This window comes from Diabrotica undecimpunctata, chromosome 7 (assembly GCF_040954645.1).
Source record: "Diabrotica undecimpunctata isolate CICGRU chromosome 7, icDiaUnde3, whole genome shotgun sequence".
Lineage (NCBI taxonomy): Eukaryota > Metazoa > Arthropoda > Insecta > Coleoptera > Chrysomelidae > Diabrotica > Diabrotica undecimpunctata.
The window spans coordinates 74,467,827-74,492,326 of NC_092809.1; the positions used below are offsets into that span (position 1 = coordinate 74,467,827).

At 32.8% G+C, this 24,500-nt stretch overlaps 1 protein-coding gene across 2 annotated transcripts in view; it reads left to right on the top strand.

The window, feature by feature from the left end:
* Positions 1-24,500, top strand: part of LOC140445496 (probable G-protein coupled receptor Mth-like 6) — a 131,784-nt gene that overhangs the window by 81,836 nt on the left and 25,448 nt on the right. For both annotated transcript variants that reach the window (XM_072537546.1, XM_072537547.1), the window contains exons 2-5: positions 68-514; positions 3,036-3,114; positions 20,008-20,195; positions 21,105-21,282. In XM_072537546.1, the coding sequence (XP_072393647.1) occupies positions 68-514; positions 3,036-3,114; positions 20,008-20,195; positions 21,105-21,282 (892 nt within the window). The remainder of the gene's footprint in view (positions 1-67; positions 515-3,035; positions 3,115-20,007; positions 20,196-21,104; positions 21,283-24,500) is intronic.

The following is a 24,500-nucleotide window of genomic DNA, read 5'->3' on the forward strand; positions in this document are numbered from 1 at the left end:
TGCCCAATATATATTAAACCTATTTCTGAATTTATTAAAATATGTTAAAGCTATTTTTTTATTTCAGAACCATTTGCAATCGTACACAACACTACAAGATGCAGTGGGAAATTCTACCTTATGTCAGAAACTAGATACATTTTTAATTTGTTAAAAAACGGCGAATTTCAATACTGGAAGAATATCACCAACTCTTTTGTGAACGAAAATCCAACAGATCTAAGTGGATACTGCATTGAATATTCCAACACTCCGGCTTTTAAAGGATTTTTCTTTTTTAACTGTATACCATCAGCAGCCAATAAGCAAAAATTCAACTACACAAAATGGCCAAAAATATTATCATGTGTTTTCCTTGGGCTAACCATTTTGATTTATATTTTGCTAAATCAAACGAAAAAGCTGTTCGGAAAGATTTTGATTAATTACTGTATATCGACGTTGTGTATGTACGCGTTACTGACTTATGCCCAAAGTGATCTTCAACCCAATGATCTTCCATGCCAGCTTGTAGGTAAGTAATTGTTTGTCTTTTTTTATCATACGGTTTTCTATGAAGTTTGACTACTTTAAATAGATTATTGTTTCAAATTTTGCAATTCCAGGCATCCAACATAATAGACTTTTAAAAGATTTGAGAGATTGTAATGAGACCAATAGAGCAGATAAAAGACGGTTAGAGTGTTGTAAATTGTTATGATCTTGGGTGATAAAGTGATCGTCTGAAAATAATAGGCTTAACCCAAAAAGTTACACTAAAGAATATATTTTTTAGTTCGTGACCACATCGTCTATATATATACACAGCATTTTAAGATTTTAACAACCCAGTTTTGACGTCCATAATATGATGTCTTCTTCTTCTTCTTTCTCTTTATAAGCATTTCTGCTTGTTCATTGGCGGATTAATACCTCTATGGAAGGTTGTCTTTTGCGCGGTCGTCCGATACTTCTTTTACCGATTGGTGACTTATCTCTTGCTATTTTGACGACACAGGTCTCCTCCATTCTGCTTATGTGGCTATTCCATTGTTTTTTCCATTTTGTGTTCATTTATTTATACACTGTACGTTACATTTTCTTCTAATGTCTTTACTTATCTTTCGATCTGTTAGTGGATATCCTTTAATTCTTCTCAGTACTCTCATCTCTGCCATTTCCAGTAGCCTTTGCATTGTGGCTGTGTAGGGTCTTAATTCTGAGGCATATGTCATTATTGGCCTTACACTGGCTTTATAAATTCGTAATTTCATCTCAGTGTTAATGTGTCTGTTTCGCCATATAGTATTATTAAGGCATCCTGCCAGTCTACTTGCTTTTTGTACTTGATCTCTCACTTCTTTGTTTAGGTCTCCATAGCTAGACAGTATAATTCCCAGGTATTTTATTTCCATTACTTGTTCAATACTGATGACATCAATTTTTATTTTACATCTGGTTGGTTCTTTGCTGACTACTATTGTTTTAGTTTTCTGAGATAAGATTGTCATATTAAATTCTTTTGCTCTTCTGTTAAATACGTGGACAAGTCTTTGCAGACTATCTTCACCTTGGGCTTTCAATATTGCGTCATCTGCGTAACAGATTATTTTGATTTCTTTGTTTCCCATTCTGTATCCTCTTCCTTTGTTAATGCTTTTGATGATTTCATCCATGATTAAATTAAAGAGTATGGGGCTCAATGAATCCTCTTGTCTTATTCCGCTGCCTATTTCTATAGGTTCTGTAAGTTGTCCATCTATTCTGACTTCCATTTTGTTGTTTTGGTAGATGTTTTCGATAGTTTTTATAATATTTAGGGGAACTTCTCCATTATACAGAAGATGGATTACATCTTTGAGTCTCACTCTGTCAAACGCTTTTTTTAGGTTAATCAGACACAGAAATGCTGGTCTCTAGTGATTTCTCAGTAATTTGCCTCATAACGAATATTGCATCTATACACGATCTTCCACTACGAAAACCCTTTTGTTCATCTGTTAAACTTATCCTCTGATTTATTAGCACTTGTAAAATTTTCTCTAAATCATTTAGAGATTTCTGCTAAACAATATTTCAGTAATTCGTTTAATATCCCGTCTTTACCTGCTGCTTTTCTGTTCTTTAGGTTTTCAAGTATTTTCCGTACTTCCTGTACATTTATATTAAGTTCTTCATTTGTGGTAATTTCTGATGTTTCCGGTTCTGGCGTCGTTTGTTCTACCTCTTAGAGAGGTAGAGCCTCTACCTCTGCATAGAGATTTTTTAGGTAGTTAATCCACGTATCATATTCTATGTGTTTTGGTTCTATTAGCTCCTTTACCTCCGTTCTTTGATCTTTTATGAAGCGCCATATTTCCTTTTGCAGACCGAAAAAATCATGTTCCATTTCTTTCTGAAAGCGCTCCCAGCGATCATTTTTTATTTTTCTTGCAATTTTCTAATTATTCGGCCGAATGTCCTTTCGAAATTTCCAAAGGCTTTATACGTTTCTCAGTTATATTTCAGCTTTAATCATTTACTAGAATGTGGTGTGATTATAACACACCAGGATTCTAGAACATATGATGTTCTGCTAAAATGCTTTTGTTTTATTACACAAAACATATTCTATGCAGATTTATTTTCATATTATGAATGAATATGAAAAATTCAAAATAAACTTTTTATAGGCCAAAAATAATGGTTTTCACTTTTTAAGATTGTTTAAGAAAAACAAAACAAAATCAGCTGTACGTCTTCACGGATTCTACATCAGCTACCCCTCATATTCTTTTTGGAAACTTCAAATATCTGTACAAGATTTTTACAGCTTTATTTCTTGAAATTAATGAAAAACTAACAACTTGTAAATATTGCTAAGACAGGTTATCAAATAAAAGAAAACAATATGTGAACGGAAGCAAGGATGATAGGATAGCCTCGAGTTGAAATATTGAAAAAAAAAAACAAAATCAGTAATTAAAGTTTTAAACAATGTATAAAATAAAATATTTTTACTATTAGACACAAAAGAAGTGACTAAATAAAATTGCACTTTTCTTTTCTAATTCTAGGATTTTTCCTCATATTCTTTGCCACAGTGTCGTTTGCCTGGTTAAATGTTATGTGCTGTGACATCTGGCTCACATTTGGGTGAGTACAAACACCGACATTATACAAATATTAATGTAATATTTTTATCTAATTATAAATATGTCGCTCTCCCAAATTTTTTATAACATGATATCTTTATTATGTGCTTATAATTGCAAAAAATATGTATAATACGAAAATATTTAACTTTATCCTTATGGCTTACTGTAAACATTTTTTTATTTTAGTTATAAATGTTTATTAAATAGGTATCACAAGAGCTATTATTATGGCTTATTTTTTTGTAAGCGAGTATTGAATTGTAGATAAAGGTATTTAGACAAGGCGAAAACGAGATTTTTGTGCATAATCATTTTCATGAGATACCTGTATATATATATATATATATATATATATATATATATATATATATATATATATATATATATATATTTCTAAAGTATTCAACTAGTGAATTCAGAGGTTTAATCGGTCATTCAGGTTGGCAAATAAAAAAAGAAGTCAACTACTTCATAAGTTTATCGAAGACGTTTCGCTTTATATTTCTAAAGCTTCATCAGTTCTCTAAAATATAACAAATGACATAGAGTTTATAAGAAATACAGATGTTTATAGTTCATAACTTACATCTCAATATGTAGTATATTATCGATGTTATCATATATCTACTGTACACTTTACTCATTATTTAAAACTAACTTAACCAAAAAAGAAAAAACAAAAAACAAAAAACAACACACAAACTTTGCCGAAAATAACGTTCATATTCGTAGATATGAATATTTAAAAAATTTTAAACGAACATTTGGCTTCATTTAGATGGTTCTCCGCTGAAGACCAACAAAGTTCTGATTTATTGCAATCTAGCAAACAACTTGACGCGATACCGAAAATTTTTTTATTTAAGGGCCATGTGTCACCAAATTCCAAGGTTTGAGACAATTATGAACTTCTACAGGGGACATTGCATAATTAGTTGGACGGGTGGAATTTGTATGGCGGAAATATTTTGATATATTATTTTTAATTTATGTTTTAATGAAACTTGGAAATAGGGGATGATTTTGTTATTATTTTGAATGGAAAATACGCCAACTTTTAACTGAAGAATAATTGGTATCATTTATTTCGTAAGATGAGAGAGTGGTAAACCTGGCTCAAATTGTCGATGTCGGTTCTTTTGTTTATTGCCGATGAGTTCTTGAGGATCTCACACATTTCAATAAAGGAGCGTTTCTGATGGTTGTTTTGTTTTGCCAGTATTTTGGTATTTGTGAAATCAATGTGATGTTTAGTGGAAATGGCGTGTTGTGCAAGGGCACAAGAGGGCACAATGACCGATTAAACCTCTGAATTCACTAAAGTGGAAATCACATTCAGATGGCAGTGTACGGATATAGGATAACAGCGTTGCCAATTCCACTGCCAGTGTAAATTTTGCTACTTTTGTAAAATAAGCATCGCCAAACTCAGGGTAGACTAAGATACGTCTAGGTAACTTAAAATTTTTAATACTTAGTATATTCGTGAATTAAATAAATTGCCATAATTCCTAAAATGCTTTTATACATAATAAAGATAATATGTTGGTTAACCACAGCTATTGTTTATATGAACTACATTAATAATCTTAACCACATAGTTACCTTTAGTAAACATTTATTAATAAGTATTTGAGAATACCCCTGAAATATAAGTTTTAATTATTTTTATTTTCACAATCTAGTTCACCCGAGTCATCTTTTAATGAAATTATAATAGATTTAATGTCATCTTGCATGTTGTGTACTGTTTTAAAAATTATTCTCAAACTATTGTCAACAATACAATCAATTTTGTATTTGTCATAAATATTTTAAAATTCATGAGCAGTTTCCAAAAGTTATTTTTTTAAGTAATCTTTTTCAAAATTAATATCCTTTTTATAAAGCAACTCCTTAATTTGACGTTTCACCCAATATTGTTTGGAAAAATTTAGTTTCCACCTTTTTTGGCAAGAAAAAGATATGTCAGCACCTTCAACAAATCCATCTTTGTTTCCTGCATGGAATAAAACAAATCTTAATCCTTTTTTGCTCAGAGTTTTTAAATCTGTGGTAAGTCCATTTACGAGAGCCTGTCGTCTATTTTTTATTGTTGTATCTTGTCATACTGTGATATTCGTTCCTTGATTCTCCAGTTTCTTTATTCCCATGAGAAAGTGGCTCCTCCACTATTTTTTGTTTTTCTATTAATATTGAATGTCTACCCTGCTTGCCATATATAAAACAATGCAATAGTCACTCAATGTACTCTTAGAAAAATTCGGAAGATGCTCCGTTTCATTAATAGTTTCTAATACTACTTCAACGTTTAGAGGAATATTATGGATAGGGAAAGAAAGGTGTCATTAAAACGATATTAAGATCAAAATGGAATTATACAAATAATAATTTCATTTTCAAGAGTTACAAACAATTTTGAAGAGAAGATATAAAACCGAAAAGACCAGATACCCGAAATATAACTTTCTATTTGTAAAATACCAACAGATATAGTATATTACTTTATGAGGCGGAGAAGCATGACTTTTCTTGACGCGCCCGATATTACTTCTCGACCATCAGTATCATCAACAATTACCAATGCGTATCAAGAGTCGGGAACATTTTTGCACGGTTTCAATTTTGAAAATGCCTCATTAACTAATTGTACTTTTAATATTACTATAAATAAAAATGATGTTTAATTGTTGTTAATGACATTTGTATTGTTGCTTTGTGACATGTTTCATATTGTTGCCATGACAACATTTTTCCCTCCGCCGTAAAGAAATGGGAAAAAAAACTGCTGCCGTTGGAGACATTAAACTTTGACAGGATCAAGTTAGATAAGTAATGTCATCATTATTTGACGTTTGAAGAAAAAATTATATAATTAAAAAAAATTTCACAAAACTTTAAATATTTTTCCATTTTACATTCATAAATACCTATTTCCCAAATTATAATCCTTTTATGGGAGCCGGCCCATACCGTACGACTAAAAACTTTGGCAACATTGTTATTTCTTACATATAGAAAGCACAGGCCTATCTCTGTAACGCTGCCATCTGAATGTGAAGTTCAGTATAGTTGAATACTTTAGAAATATAAATTGACGGTCGTAGTTTTTACAATATATATATATATATATATATATATATATATATATATATATATATATATATATATATATATATATATATATATAATTTAAAACAATTTTTTAAGACAAAAGGCGTGGAAGTTAACTTTATTTTTAAAGACACCAAAAATATTAAAAAAGCAACTTTTGACAGATAGTGCTCGATTATTGCGAAACAGAAAAACAAAAATTAATATGGCTTCCTATACATGGAAAACAGGTTTTGTAAGAAAAATCAACTGGATAAAAAAGTTACTCGTTAAAGCAGGACAGAATAGAAAAGTCAAATTTTTATAAATCTGGATTAAAAAGGAAGGTTGAAAATATATAGGTACAGATGACCATTGACCACGAAATTGTGTTGGGGAACCTAGAATTAGGTGAATGTTAATGAAATATAACGTGATATAAAATTATTTAACTCACCATGAGGTTCCTTTTGGAACAGATTTTACATCGGATGTGATGTATGAAGTTGACTGAAGTTCTCGTTGAAATGAATATAAGGGATTGAATTTGGAAATATCGAAGTAGAACCGATGTTAGCTACTTTTTACTCATAGAGGACAAATACCGAAAATTTAGGCCATGTCTTGATCGGATTTGGGTGTACATAAGTTAAGTTTATGAATTGTAACATTTAACTAGAAGGAGTTTAAGGATTATTCAACAGTAAGGAGTGATAAATGATGCTAAGACTATCGACGTCTGTACGTCTGTTCATGGAGATTTTTTCCCTTTAAATGTGACACATTTCCAGGAAGGATCTCTTATAGAAATTGTTCTTACTTCCTAGAGATTTAATATTATCAAAGCCGATTTAGTGAGATATGAGTTTTATGAGATATAACACGCCCTTTAAGGGTTCTTTTTGTTTGGCCAATATACTTTAAATGACAGTCTTTGCATGGAATGTTGTATACCACAATTGATTTCTCCCAAATATCTAAAGTTGTTTTAGTACGTGAAAAGAGATTTCCAACTGTTTTGCAATTTTTGATGCCTATTTTAGTAGATAGGGGTTTAAACAATTTAGTAAGTTTCTCTGTAACCTGTGGAAAATAGGGTAATGAGCAATATCTAGGAGGAAACTCAGATGTGGATACCTCATCAAGGTGGGGTTCATTGTTGTCAAGTATGGTATTATGAAAATCTCCCCCATTGGTATAGGTCAGGTTAAGTAAGGACCTAGAAGTGGAAAAAAGATATCTATTAATAAAAAAAGTTGGCTAAGAATTCTCAATTAATATAGTTTTGATTAACTGATTGGCTTCCTTTCGGTATAAAGGATGTGACTACTTATGAGTCCTTAAGGCTAATCCCTGTACAAGGTTGTGTTTGAATCTTTTAGGATGGAATTAATAATAATTGAGGAAGCGATTGCTAGCAACGCTCTTTCTAAACCATTTGGTTCTTAGGATGTTATCAACACCTCGTACAATTAACATGTTAAGGAACGGAAAGGTGTTATTTATCTCCATCTCGCATGTGAACTGCAAGTGGGGATTGCATTCATTAAAAACAGAAAGGGTGTGAGTAACTTGTTCAGTGGGTACGGCCAGGATCAAGTCGTCAACATACCTCTTAACAAAAGAAATATTGTAATCCAAGTGACTAAATTTATCTACAATAAGATCATCCAAGACGGAACCAACCAGAAGGGGAGAAATAGATGATCCCATAGGGGTACCAAAAATCTGTAGGTAAAATCTATCATTGAACACCAGATAGTTGGTGTCAAACACCAACTTGATCAGTTCCACGAAAGTTTCCCATCCAAAGTGGAGTTGGATTTGATTTCAGTGATCACTTCTTTCGTATCTTTCCAGTTAGTCGCTAAAATTCTTTCGGATGAAACTAAAAACTCCATATCACACCTTAACATTTTGTTATTTTCAAATTTGACTACGTTTACCCGATTGGCCATATAGGTTCCGAAACACGGAACTTTAGGGTCTTTAGTAGGTTGGACGAAGTGAAAAATCTATCATAGCATAGGCATACATCTGGTGACCGTATGGTGTTGGCTAGAGTTCCACCAACTCGTTCTCCTAGTGTTCCACCAACTCGTTCTCCTAGAGTTCCCGTAGTTGGTGTGGTTTCTGTTCCCGAGTAAATGTATATATATATATATATATATATATATATATATATATATATATATATATATATATATAGTCTGTAAAAAAATCACTTCGTTGCCACATTTTTCTGGCTCTTTTTACTGGAAGATCATAGGAAGATACTGCTTCAGGGCAGATCTTCCTTTGAACTTAGTCATTGATTCGTCGATAGACTGATGGAAACTCTGAGTCATCGCCTTTACAAAAGTTTGTTTCAAACAAGAAACCACTTCATCGATGTAGTATGTTTTTGATGTATTACCATTTCTTTCAGGATTATTATAGTAGGACGTAGATAGCAGCAATAAACAGTGATCTCTTGAAATAGCCCCTTTCATATACCCTTTATGAGGGAATTCGTTTTGTGACCAGTAGTGTGAGATAGATGGTACTTTATTGTAACACATAACTATATTATAACTAATCACCGTCATTATTTCGTAAATATCTGTTTTTTTCGTATTTAATTTTATATTTCTGTTTTTTTTTTCAAGTGCTGCTATTCTTTGGTTTGTACAAGAAGCAATAAGCATAAATAAACTACGCGGAAATAATTTTAGAAAAATATCAACAACAGGACGAGAACTTTTATCAATATTTAGTATTGTTATTCCATTTTTCTGGGTAGGATTTTCTTTTTTCGGACAAAAGTTTGTATTTGGTATATTCCATTGTGCAGTCAATTAATTCCTTTTAGACTCATCTTCAGATATTTCCGCGTTATCAGATCTTTCTTTGTCGGAAGCAGTGATATTTACATCTACACGGTCAGCATTATTCTCAGGTACTTCATCAGAATCTGAGGCAGAATCGTAACGACCAGGTACATAATCAGACTCTAAGGCAGCATAAGGTTCTTCCTCTGATTAATTTTCAGAAATATGTGAGAGGTTTTCAATTTCTTCTTGAAGCTCTTTAGAAAACGTCTACGTGCTATAGTAAGTCAGCTACCAAACAATACGAATGGAATAAATACGACCCCGAATACGTCCCTACTGGGACACTAGAGTCCCGTTTAGTATATACAATAATTTAGTATATACAAAATAAACAATATAATATCACTAACCTGTGTTAATCAGCAACTAAATTATATATAATCGGTTAAAAAAAAACAGATCAGGCACTTTTTCTTTACTAAAATTGTATTATTTACGAGTTGTTGATGCACGTGTTTATATAGTTAACATCAATTTATAGCTTACAGACGTGATATGTAGGATGCATACTACTAGGTAATGAGTAAAGAATGTCTAAAAATACGAATGCGTTCACACAACATGTGCTTTGGGATAAACAGATGTCAGCAGAATTTTTGAAATCTGCTGGGACATATATGCCCCCACAGTAATGAAAGGGTTAAACGATGTTATATTGCATACATAATAGCATAATTTAAAGACAGAAACCGTCTAATTAAAAGCCCAATACTTATTTTTGTCTTCAAATATAAACAACTTATCGATGAGAAGTCGATCTTTTTATAAAAATAATTAAACGACTGAAACAAGTAACTAATAATTGTTTTAAATATAAACATTTTGTTACATATTAATTTTGCTTCGGTACAATCATTAGAACAGCAAAAATTTGCGTAAAATCCAGCCTTAACCTTGAAATCTACAACGTAATATTGGATTGTTGAGACAGAAACTGTTTTATATCAACTTTATTCAAACAAAATTCGATAAAAAATGTGTTACACGCAGTGTAAAATATTACATAAGATTTTCTAGATATTTTTTTAGTTTAAATTTAAACTTCGTTCAGACGTGCCGTGCAGAGTAAATAAATAGAATCATGTGCAGTTTTAACAAATGCTAGAGTCAATATTTTTTTAAGCCTCAATGGTTCAGGTGCCAGGAGGCTTCCTTGGCATGAATGAGATCCCAGAGTTAGACCGCCACCGAAATGGAATCTGACTATAAATATTTTTGGCTTCTTTTTTTCTAAAATATTGTTTTTTAACAGGTTATACCCCACAGAAAAACTATAGTTTTTTCCTGTTGGGTCGAATTTTTTTTTGCTTGTTTTGAGTTTGTAGTTGATCATTTATAATTTTTATGGTAATTAAAATTTATATTGAAAGTGTCAGTATTAAAAAAAAGTTTTTGTCGGTCCACAAGGACCGCCGCGGTCCCAGAAAAGAATTTTATTAGCATAGCACTAGCAGTCTCCTCCACGGTCCAGCTGAGTAGATGCTTGTCGTGACTTGTTTTATTGTATTGCTTAGTGCTTAGTTGTGCATCAAGTGAGCTTTGAGCAACACCACCTTATTATGACTTCGGAGCGTACAAAAAGAATGTTTTTGCTTGCTAAACTTGCCATACTTATAGCGAAGGTAATAAAATAATAATTTAGGTAATGATACATACAAAATATGATTTAGTGTTGTACAAATTTGAAAATGATCCTGTTTATGTAAAAACAGTAGAAGACACAAATAACATTGGGTCAAATTTAAAAGAATAAAGCGATTCAGCTTCCGAAACATCAGAAAATGAAGTTAACAGGCAGCCAGGTTGGAGCATTCCGCAAGGAATTCACCAACATTTTAACCTACTTACAGGACTCGGAAGGAAAACGATTAAAATTTGCAGCAGCATTGGTCGATGAAAGCCCATTTCATTATTTTTCTACATTCAAACCTTTATTAAAGTACTAACTTTTCAAGAGGATGTGCCAGAAGGTTTTAGATTAGATTAGTGGACTCCAACTACGACTACTGATATGTTATAAATTTTTAGGCCTCATGGGATATATGGGGTGGGTAAATATGCCCACAATACATCATTACTGGAGTCGAAATAGATTATAAGTAGCTTTGTACCAAAGGTGATGAGTCGAAATCAGTTTAAGTTATTGATGCAGGTTTGGTATTCTACAGATAATACAGTGTGTCCACTATGTGATCTTACATTTAACATTCAGCCTCTTCTTGATATACTCATAAAAAAATATAGTCTATACACCAGGAAATAATCTGTATAGATGAATCGCTTTTTCCATTACGAGGGCGTCTTATATTTAAGCAATACCAATCGCTTAAAACCCACAAGTTTGGAATAAAAGATACTGTGTTCTTTAAGGGGGTATACATGGAATATAAAGCTTTATTGAGAAAAAGAACAAGATGCAGTGTTTCTACAAAAGTTGTAATGACTCTTTCTGAACAACTTTTGGATGCAGGAAGGACAGTAGTTACCGACAATTTTTATACAAGTTTATAATCGACGCAACATCGAAGTTATATACAAAAAGCTAACACTTGGAGTAATTGTAGGAAGAAAGAATGAAAGAGTAATTTGTGTTATGAAGTGGCGTGAAAAAACAGATGTATTTCTTTTGTTGACAATACATACATATTCAATGTAACAAGTCAAGTCAGAGACCAAACAAAGTATAAGATAACAGCTGCTCTGCAGTACAACAAAGGAAAGAGTTCCATAGACCTTTCTGATCAAACGGCATCCTATAATTCAGCTTTGAGAAAGAGTATAAAGTGGTATCGCAAAGTTGTAATTGAACTATTGTTTGGTACTACAATGATAAATTCGCACAATCTTTACAATTATTAACAATTCCCTTAGGTATATCTATTACTGAGTTTCGCAAAAAAGGGAAAACAGATATGTTGTTTTATATAAAAGAAGACTATAAAAAAGACTTATAAAAAAGAAGAAACTGTGGAAAATGAAACACCTAAACAAAGCAAAAATCTCAACACATTTTTAGCTAAAAGGAGGGGCCTTCGCAAAACACAAGAAAGTATTGCAAAGGATTTTACCAGAAAAAAAGAGAAGGAAAAATATCCAAAAATAAGGTTAAAAAAATAATAACTTCTGTAGAGATTGTGACGAATATTTTAATACCAGTCACAAATGAATTCAGTTATGTTAGCATTTTTATTTTTGTAGTTTTTTTTTAAATATACATACACTTGCATCAACATTTTTATTGTTTTATTTTTTGCGATAATATCAAAGAAAATGTCGCTTGGCCCACAGAAAAAAAACACTGGAGGCATAACAAAGCGGTCCCAACGGACTGCTCTGGCCCCGTGCAATAGTATTATAACTTGTTTAACCTGTTAGTTTTCAATGAAGCAGTTATCAATGACAGTACGGTCGCTCGGGCTGCGGCGTATATAATAGAGAGAGAGAGAGAGAGAGAGAGAGAGAGAGAGAGAGAGAGAGAGAGAAAAACAAGATTATGCTACAAATTTTTCCTAGTTTGAATTCTCATTGTACAATATAAGCGCCTACCTTGTCACAAGTGCTTCATTAACAATTAAAAAACTATGTTTTAATACAAAATAAGCCCAGAATTTTCACCGGGAAATAAAAGAAAAAGATTTGAATTAGAATATAGGCACATGATTTCGAAAATATTTTTTATTTATAATTTTGTTGTTTGTAACACGAAAACGATCGAATTTTGAAAAAAATTACAGGAGACTTTTTTGTTCTGAAGGACACAAAAAACAAATACTACTGGTCCAACAGAAAAAGTTGATTTTTACAATTAAAAAAGTTGTTTCAATAAAATTGGGATCACATTTCACGTAAACCAATTCTTGAACCTTATTCTGGAGTATCTCATGAATGTGATTATAAAAATATGTCATTGAAATATTTTTCCCAACGAACCCCAGCTTTTCGTCTTGTCTAGATATTCGCCTTATCAACCGGAGAGTACAAAAGTATCATTTTGTTATACCTTTTTTTTAACCTATAACTAAATTTTGGCACGAGCGAATACCTCAATCAGACGATAAAGTTAGCAAATGGGATCAAAATTTTCTTATGGGAAGATTTTATACATATTTTGCGGTATTGGTCATATAGCAAACTATCGAGAAGGTTTAATAGAAACTAATTTAATTTCATTTTTTAACTACAAAAAAACTCTAAATACAAATATCTTATTATCAAATATAAATTCACCAATAATTTTCGCCTACAATAATATGGGTATCGCTTACAATCACACTTCTCTAATTAATGTTTCTTCTAAGGGATGCCGCAGCTGTTTTTATACACGATCATCTGTTCTAGACATCACAGCGAAGGCACGAATGCCGAATCAGCACTTTCAACACAAGATTCCAGAAAAATATCGCGAGTAAAGCATTGATTGAATGCCAAGTTGTTCGCCTCGAATAGCACCTTCATATAGGAGCACCAGGTCAGTGAATTCTGCCATGCATAAGGACAAAGTGTCCTTAGGTGGACGACCTTCGGCTTACTTCGTAGCGTTAGTTTCACCATTACACGAGGTCGTTTATCTTCTTATTCCCCTTCCAGGCTCGCTGAAACTTGCGTCTCCGGCTTTTCCTTCTGGTTGGTTGGTAGAGCCAAACTACATCACCTTCTTTGAGATTAACAGCAGTGAATTTTTGATCAAAACTAACCTTCATCTGGTCACTGGTGGGTTGTAGTTTATTCCTAGCGAAATCGTGGACCTTTAGGCCGCTGATATGCTCGGGAACTGTCTCTTGGTCTACCTCTCTGTCTGGTAGATTGCCAAGTAGGAGATGGATGGAAAGCTTCATCTCTCGACCGGTCAATAACATTGCTGGAGTGTAACCAGTTCCTTTACGTTAGGAGCTTCGGTAGGCTAGCCGAAACAGGGCCATCAGTTTGTTCCAGTCTCTCTGGTTTTCACGTACAAACAAAAACAGGTAGCTGTTGATGGTCCAGTTATGTCTTTCTACCATGCCGTCAGACTGAGGATGAAACTTTGTCGCTCTGGTCTTCTTAATTTCCAACAAAGCCATTATGGTCTTCCAAACTTCCGATTCGAAGTTGAACCCTGATCAGAATGAAGCAGAATTGGAAATCCATGTCGGGAATTGCTTTTTGGTTGGGTGGTGCAACTATTTCTGGCCATTTAGAAAAATAGTCCATAGCCACCATCAAATAATTGTTTTCTGATATTGTTACTGGAAATGGTCTCAGAATGTCAACAGCAACTCGTTCTTATAGAGTCCCAGTGACGTATTGTTGGAGTTTTTCCCTAAGACCCAAATCATTAATAAACGACAACGACTAAACTGAATCAAATCAAATTAATAAATCGACAAATCAAGGTATGGACGCTAAAGAAACAGATTGTTGATAGATAGGAGGTTTTCAAAATGTTATCTTGCAGAATATGCTAAGGACAAGCTGGGTGGACTGAATTACAAAAGACGTATTTAGTCCACTCCTCAGAGAGTTGACCCCTAAAAATCATACGAACAGGCTGAATTTTGCAGAGAATATTAATTTTGGAACCCCAAAAAAGATCATCATCATCACCAATTGCGCTACAACTCTTTGTGAGTCTTTGCCGCGTTTACTATTGCCTTCCATGTCTGTCGGTCCTGTGCCAGTAATTCCCATTATCGCACTCCCATTTTCTCTGAATCTTCTTTGGCTGCATCTTTCCACCTTCTTCTAGGCCGCCCTACAGACCTTCTTCCCTCTGGCCTTTCCCAGAACACATTGTTTATAACCCCAAAAAAGAGGCAAAAAAGTTTACCACTTTTACCCCCTGGCTTTCCCTTAAAACCCCAGGGGGACAAAAAACGTGAAAAAATTGATTTACCGAGAAGCTGTACACCGTAGAAAAAAATGTTTCAAATAAAAAATGTAGCTGAGATGATTTTAAACAAAAATGTTTATAAGCACTTTTTGTGTAGAATGAACCGTTCTCTTAGAAACAATGCTTGAAGCGACCATCAATTTTGCATGTCAGTTACGCGCGTGAAATCAATGTTCAATAAAATTTGTATCAGCTGAACGGTAAAAATTCGATATCTTTTGATTCAAATGTCCTATCGACAAAAATCAAGATGCGTTTTAAAGGAAAGAAGTGCAGCTTTCGTATAAAGTTTTTGTATTTTGCTGAAAATAAACTCAGTTTTTATAAAGATGTTAAATAAATTAACGTGGCGCGATTTTTGCAATTTGTTAGGATTCTCGTGAGATCAATAAAATTGATCACTTTCATTGACCAATTGTAGTAAACTTTTCATTTTAAGAGAGCAATCTTTAAATATGAATAAAAACGCAGAATTTAATATTTTACAATACAAACGATCACACGTTACGGAAAATACATTTAAGAAGACTGTTTTGTCTGTAGATTATTGCACTAGTTATGTTATTTTGGAAAACGTACTAGTATAATTAAAAAAAAAGTTTGAACTGTTTTAGATCGTTTGTTGTGTGAAAGTTAAATCCAACGTTTTTTAAGCATTACTTACGTTGTTAAAACGCAAAACTAAAATTTCATGCTATAGCTTTTAAAGGTTGGGACCTAGTAATCAAAGCTTCATAGTGGGCAGTCAATGAAAGGAATAGATTGTATTGATCTCGTGAGAATCATAAAAAATGGCAAAAATCACGCCACGTTTATTTATTTAACACCTGTATAAAATCTGAGTTTATTTGCAGCATAATACAAACTCTGCGTACAAAATCTTTACGTTTAAAATGTTTTTTGATTTTTGAATCAAAAGATATCGAATTTTTACCGTCGAGCTGATACACATTTTATTGACCACAGATTTCGCGCGCGTAACTGACATGCAAAAACGACGGTCACTTCAAGCGTTGTTTCTAAGAGAATGGTTCATTCTACACAAAAAATGCTTATAGCCATATTTGATAATATAAATTATCTCAGCTGCATTTTTTATTTGAAATATTTTTTTCTACAGTGTGTACACTGTGATTTTGTGATTTTGTGATTCTGTGATTTTTTTGCGTTTTTACCTCCCTGTGAGGGGGTTTTAGGGGGAAGCCCGGGGATAAAAGTGATAAACATTATTGTATCTTTTTTGGAGTCTCAAAATTAATATTCTCAGCAAAATTCAGCTTGTTAGCATGATTTTTAGAGGTTTGGACAACTGGAGTAATTGGAAAAAATAAAAAATTATATTAGACACTATCAAAATTGGAAAGTTTTTTGAAAAAAACAAACACTCAAAAAACTTTTATTAACACTGACAAAGATTTTAATACAAATTAAAATATAATAATCAGACTAAAAAAAGGTGTTCCAGTTAGTTGCAATTCATGTTGCAAGATTCCAGAATGTTTAGTATTGACAGGCGGGAACATGTTATTGAATTTCCATGATCTAATATGCTAGATCCTACCGGTCATTGGACTATAACCATAGACATGACTATAACTCGTGTTGCCTGGCTAAACAATCTAAGAACGTGATTCAATTGCAGTTCCACAGAACTGTTTTATAGTCGCATTTCCACTTAAATTTAAGATAACAATACCTTCTACAATATTCATGTTTTACAATACGGCAAACTTCTTTGACAGCCGAATCGACGGTTTCATTTACCGCCATACCGAAATATCTCTTTACTCAGACAATATGAGTCATCATGCCTGCCCTTTCTCTATAACTGATTAATTTTGTAATATCAAAATAATGTTTGTTATAAAACTTTTTTTGTCGATCAAAATAAGCAAAAGAAGACAAAGAGGCAAGGGACATATGTGTAAGAGCTTTCTGAAATTGATAGAGGAGAACTCTTTTGAGATGTGTCTTTAGATGGGTCAGATAGATCGGTGTAAATTAAAAGCATAACTTTGACTTAAAATTATAATACCAATAACTTAAAATCTTGACTTACAACCTTAAATCAACTTAAAAATATAACCATCGGTTTCAGGATCACTCAGTCGTATTTGAATTGATAGAAAAGTTATTTTTTATTGGTACTAACAATAATTGTTGATGAATTTAAGACTCAAATCGTGGAATGCAAAAATTTTTTTTTTCTAGTGTTTTTTTAAATAATATATAAAAAATAGACTCGTGATAATTATCAACCTTATTCTCGAAATATTTTTAACACATAAATCTTTTTTAATCCAGATCCAAACCATAAATATGTGAAATGTTTATTTTTGAAAATATAAACAATACATAAAACAGAATTTTCTCACAGAAAAAATACATTACGTAATGTGGTGTATAGCCAATTTAAATATTTGCGCAATGAAAATTTCGTCAGTGTGCCATAATTTATAATAAAGTTATATTTATTTAATTTTTTTTGAAAAAAGAATATTTTATAAAAAAATAATATAGAGATTGTGGAAACTGTAATAGCTAGTGCAGTAATTTTCGCCCAAAAAGAAATTCATAGATTCAGACACATATTGTTCTGCTAAAGAAATCTTGGAGTAAAAATAGCAACTTATTACGCTAAATATTAAACAGCTGTCATGTCTTGCAGTATGAAGAAAGGGGTTCCCGGAGGGTATGTGGAATTTTAAGAGACATTTATGAGAGAGTAACTAGTGTCAGCACCGGTATGAGAGAGACTGAAAATTTTTTATGTGAAAGCATAATTACATCAGTGGTCAGTGCTTAATCCTTATTTATTTTTATTTGTGTTGGAGTAGATAACAAGAAAACTACAGGGTAACATTCCCTGATGCTTAATACATACTGATGATGTAGTGTCATTATCAGCCCGTTATAATCCACTGCAGGATATGGGCTATCCCTGTTTATGGATCCAATTTTTCGTCATTATTCGCAGATCATCTTGCCATCGTGTAGGTAGTCTTCCGCTGTTTCGATTATTTGTTCTTGGTATTCGCTTAACTTGCATGTCCATCTTCCATCCTTATTGCTTGCTATGTAGCCAGCAAGGTGGCCACATAGTGGTCAGGTGAAGTGGCCAGATGAAGGAAATAGCTGGAAAGTTCCGAAAACGCAACAGCGGAAAAATAACAGATGATGAAGGCAATCTTGCCATAACCAAAGAAGATAAAAAGAAAGTATGGAAAGAATACTTGGAGAAGCTTTTCCATGACCTTAGAACAATATAAGAGCCCACCATTGAAGAAAATTCAGGTCCCGAACTCCTACCAGAAGAAATAATGGCAGCCGTCAGACAGAAATTCCTGCAGAACTGTTGAAGCTATTAGATGCAGAACAAATAAAAATAATAACTGAAATATTTAATGAACCATACAAGGCAGGAAAATACCAGTAGACTGGCTTAAATCGGAGTTCGTACAATTGCCCAAAAAACCAGGAACAAAAGTTTGTGAAGATTATAGGACCATAAGCCTAATAAGCCATCTGCTGAAGCTGTTTTTAAAAGTCATCCACAAAAGAATTTACCGGGAATGCGAGGAACAAATTGTGCTCAATCAGTTTGGATTTGTGAACGCCGTTGGTTAGCGTGCAGGTATTGTTTCAGAAATGTAGAGATGGCAGCTGTAATGTGTTTTCATATAGCTGATTGACTACAAGAAGGCTTTCGATTGAGTCAGGCATGAACAAATGATGGAAATGCTGAAGAGGACAGGGATTGACGGAAAGGACTTAAAAATAATAGCTAACTTGTATTGGAATCAATCAGCGGTACTCTGAATAGATGGAGAATATAAAGATCAAGTCAAAATCTTAAGGGGTGTGAGACAGGGGTGCATAATTCCAACATTGATATTCAATCTGTACTCGGAGCACAATTTTGAAAAGGCTTTAAAAGATCTTGATGAAGGCATCTGAATAAATGGAGTCAAGCTCATAAACCTGCGGTATGCAGATGATACAATGGTGTTTTCCAATACCATAATAGGGCTGCAAAACTTAATGAACAAAATAACGGAAACAAGTAGAAAATATGGATTGGATATAAACACAAGCAAAACCAAGCTAATGATCATCAGCAAGGAAAACATAACTGGACAAAATCCGTATGTGAACCAAATGAGAATTGAACGTGTCTCATAATACAACTACTTGGGAACTATAATCAATGAGTCGTGGGAAAATACCCAAGAGATTAAATGTGGCATCGAAAAGGCAAAAAATGCATTCTTGACTATAAGTTCTGTGTTCAAGAGCCATGACCTTAGCCTAGAAACAAAAATAAGGATCCTTAAATGTTATGTGTACTCAGTGCTTCTGTACGGAGTAGAAACGTGGACATTGAAGGTGGAAACTCAATTAAAACTTCAGGCTTTTGAGCTATGGTCATACAGAAGGATCCTGAAGATACCATGGACAGACAAAGTCACCAAGAAGTACTGCGGAGGATTAACACAACTGCGGATTTGGTCAACATCGTGAAGAGTCGTAAGCTTCAGTACTTGGGACATATAATGAGAAATCAAGGCAGATACGAGCTACTTTAATGCATTTTTCAAGGTAAAATTGAAGAAAAAAGGGCCCCAGGACGAAGAAGAATATCCTGGATTGGTAACCTGAGAGCATAGTATAGAAAGACCTCAACACAGCTATTTCGTATAGCAATCAACAAAGTCATCATAGCCAGAATGATCGCCAACGTTCGGAATGGACACGCACCCTAAGAAGAAATGTGGCCAGCCCATTTCTATTTCAATCTGCTGTTCTCTTCACAACATCTGTAATTATGGTTCTATTTCGTAGGCCTTCGTTCGTGGTCTTGTCTTTTATTATTACTCTTAGCATTGAATGCTTAATCATTCTTTGTGCTATTCTTAGTTTTGAAGTATTGATTTTTATATTATATATATTTTATATTTATATACAAATAGTAAATTAAGGAGAAAATATTTGTTGTGATATGGATACTTCTTTTTTAATTATTATTAAATATTTTATATTTATTTTTCATTTCTAGATCTACAAAACATTCTATTGGTGTTTACCAAAGAAGAACAGAATTAAAGAAACTGATAATTTATATGACTTATGGATGGGGCATGCCACTGCTTTTAACTCTTCTAATTTATATCCTTAGTATTATTGAGTCTCTGCCAGATTCTATACGGCCATACGTCGGAACCAGCGCTTGCTTTATAGTATATAGTAAGTAGACGTATTTTTTCATAAGGTGTATAGAAACAGTATAGATTATAAGTATATATAAAATAGCACAAAAGGAAGAAGCAGGTGTTTTTTTTTTATTTTATACAAGTATTTAACAATGTAAGTTGTTTAACAAAGTAATTGTAGAGCCCATTCTTACATATGGAGCAGAATGTTGGCAAATGACAGTAAAAGGAAAGAAAAAAGTTGACACGGTTGAAATGGACTACCTAAGAAGAGCTTGCCGTATATCAAGAGTAGAACGTATACCTAATTCTGAAATTAGAAGAAAAACAGATAGAGTACATACAACTTCTGAAAGAATAGAAACTAGACAGTTAATATGGTATGGACACGTACAGAGGATGGACGACAACAGATGGCCAAAAAGAGCTATGGAATACAATCCAAGTAATAGAAGGAAACGAGGAAGACCAGCCAAGTCTTGGATACAAGGTGTTATGGAAACCATGAAAGATAGAGCCATTGATGAAGACACCTGGAGAGATAGAAAAAGATGGCGATCGAAATGCGGGAAGCGGCAGAAGCTGTAGGATCCCCGCTTATATATATATATATATTTAACAATGTAAAATAAGCACAATGTGTAAAAATTTGCAAGCATTAGCAGAAATAGATATTCAACATAAATTAAAAGGAATGAAATAATTCATACGATTTGTAGTTCTAGTAATATTGTACCGTTTTAATTGATTTATATTTTAGGAAAGCCTTATTGTCTTGGGTTTTTTAATATATGCTGTAAACCATATTATTTTGTTGGACACCTTTTATTTACATTTATTATTCACATTTCTTGGTCCTATTGGGTGGCCTTCTTAATATTTTTCTTCGTTACTAACTTAAGTAAAGTTTATAGTTATAAAAGTTTGTTTTTAATATTTTAAGGACCTGGAAATTACGCTCCGTTTGTGTTTTTCCGTCTTCCACATCTGCTAATTCAAATACTCAACGCCTATCTTTTTCTGAAGACCATTTTATACTGTTTACGGATAAAAAATGAAATAGAACGGATAAATGATACGAAGAATGAAAAGAAAGTTAAATTTAACCGAGATAAAGAAAAGTAAGTAAAATTTTTTAATCTGACGTCATTTTCTTTATGGAATTTTAGTTAATTATGATTTACTTCTATTTTTCTCTTTTTACCAAATATCTGCAAAAAAGTAATAAAATGATCAACAAAATTCTAATTAAAAAATTTAAATATAAGACATTATTTTGTTTATTGAGAAAATACTTATTAAATATCACATACCACTTTATATACCAGTAACAACTTTTGGGAAAACAGTTGACGTGCAACATTGGAGAATATCAGACCCCTTATAAAAGAGAAAAATTGGTTGTAGATTCATACTTTTAGTCTCTAATAGAAATGAAAGTTTATTATCAGTTATTATTAATAAATGACAATGAATAATTATTAAATAAAACAAAAACAAATATACATATAAATTCAACACCATAAACCCAATCCTTATGTTAGTGTAGCCATATCTTCATCAGTATATCTTTCAGCAAACCAAAAAACATTTGCCGACCAACCAAAGGAACTGCTGATGCCAAATCTGCGAGTAGTTTTGCTATAATAGAGAAACTGGTTCTCCTGTGTCTTAACAAGATACTTAAGAATAAAAAATGCCACTTCTATAAAAAGAGGTTTAATAATAATTCCACCATCAGGTTAAAAAGCAGGTTAACATGCCTGAGCCACCAAAGTACTACTGGTACAACCCTTTACAAAACATTGAAGTTAGCAAAAAATGTACATGTTGTTGTTTAAAAGTGAGTGATGTTTAATACTTTATTAGATTTAACTTCAGGCAACACATAACCATGCCTCATGTAAGTTCCAGAGTCCGGAGAGTAAACCTCTTCGAACGGACATCAGCTGGTAACTGGTAACTTCTATAAATACATAAATCATCATGGCATCCTCACTCCTGAAGGAGCGACTGCCGCCTTCTTTGGAATCTTCTGATTCATTTGTCCCTGGGAGTCAGTCCGTATTTACCTTTTGGTTTACACTTGATTGTGTGACTTAGCTTTCTAGACAATATTTTTCCATTATATCCTCTTTTTGCATATAGATTTCTATTCTCTAACTCCTATCTTTCTAAGGTCCTCTATTATACGGTTCTACCGTCTCATTTTGGGGTTTCCTCGTGGTCTACCTGTTACTGGTCTCCAGTTTTAATGATTTTTTTGGTAATTACTTCTGGATATCTTCTTTCTAGATCTACCATTTATCTGAAGCTTTGTGCCTTGATAAATCTGACGATGTCTTTTCTTTTCAAAAGTTTTCTTATTTCGTGGTTCATTAATTTTCTAAATGCAACATTACCTAAGTTTAATAGGCCTGCTATTCTTCGAATTATTTTTCTCTCTAGGTTCCTTAATCTTTCTTCATTTTTCTGTGTCAGACACATTACTTCCGCAATGTTATTATTACTGGTCTAATTGCTGCTCTGTAAATTTTCAGTTTAGTATTCTGAGTAAGTTTTTTGGGGTTTTAGAAAGTTGTATTTCTAGTACGTTCTATTTCCTGTCAGAATTCGTTCATCGATTACCATGCTTCTGCCATTAATTCCTTTAACTGAGACCCCTAGGTACTTAAAGTGTTCTACCTTATCGAACTCGTATTCTCAATTTTTATCTCTGTTGTATTAACTATATTTTTTCTGGAGCATATTAGATCCTTTGTTTTATTTAGCTTTATTGCCAAATCTCTCTTGCATAACATCGCAATTTCTTCCTTTAAATCATTTAGATTTCTGCTAATCAGTGCTATTTCATCAACGTACGTAACAAGTTGCGACGTTGGTGATATAATAATTGTACCTTTTGTTTGGATAGCTCTTATTGTTCCTTCTATCACTACATAAAATGTTGATAGTAGGTCGACTTGTTTTACTCCAGTTGCTATTTCTATATTTTTGAAGATTCCATTATCTGCTATTACTGCTACTGTCAATCCTTCCATTGTCATTTTTGTCATTCCATTCTATTGTCAAGTTTTATAAGTTTCATTTAGAAATATTAAAGATTAAATGGAACTTCCATGAGCCTGTTCGTATTGTTTGGTTTATTTCGACTTTTTTGTTTTTGCTTTTTGTTTTTTGTTTCTACATTTTTTTCGTATTCATAGCCAATTTTTATTTCTTATTTTTACCAGTTCCTATATTCTTCCTTAGTGTTTTGAAGTATTGGCTATCTTTGTTACTTTCGCTAGTTTCTTTTCTGGACTTGCGTAAATACATAAATATTGAATTAAATATCGGTCACTGGGATGCGTCGTACCGGCGTTAAGTACTTCTCCCAATCTGTCTTATGTGAAATTCCGAAGAATCCCTATCAATGTCAAGGCTCTTCTTTAGCAGAGGCTAAAACTGCTACCGACAATATTATGAAATATATGTGAACATAAAGAAAACTAAAATGATAATTATTGGTATATCTGTCCAGTATTATTAAATACTATCACTAATGGTACCAACATTGAATAGCATTAAAGGCTTTGAGTGGCTCATCTGAAAGTTTCATGTGCGGAGAATGTTTTTCTATACTGTAAAACCAAAAAAGTATCTGATTTAGACCATTTACTGAAATATTTACGATATTTCACCATTCGAGGTAAAATAAACGGCAACACAATAACATTCTCATATTGTTAAATCAACGATATAAAAGATGAAAGTTGACCTCCAATTTAGTGGAAATAAATGGCACTAAAAAAAGAGATAAAGAGATATTACAAAAGATTAAGAAAATTGAGAATTAAAGATGAACATACTAGAATATAGCAACAATATAATTTAATATAGACCAGCCAAATACTATGGTTGGTCGCTTACTTTTAATTTTTCTCAATTTTATCTTTTTACTAGTTTATCATCATCATCATCATCCAGCCTTCATTTATCACGTTCGCTGCTGGACATAGGCCTCCCTTAAACTCCTCCATTTTTTGCGATTTTGTGCTCTTCATTGCCAATTTTTCGTGATACGCGATGTCGGCAGCCCAACGTGTAGATGGTCTTCCTCTACTACGTTTGTCTGCTCTTGGCCTCCAATGTGTAATTTTGCTCGTCCATCGTGAGCCACGCATCATAGTTGATACCAAGGCAAAAATACATATTAAATACCGTCTCATTATTTATTTGGCATTTCCTTACTGATTTCATTGTAGCTCAATAAAACTGTTTAAAATGACTTTAATGATATTCGTTGATATCTAGAGACCTAACAAAACGATATTTTTTTTACTATGTTGCGTGTCCT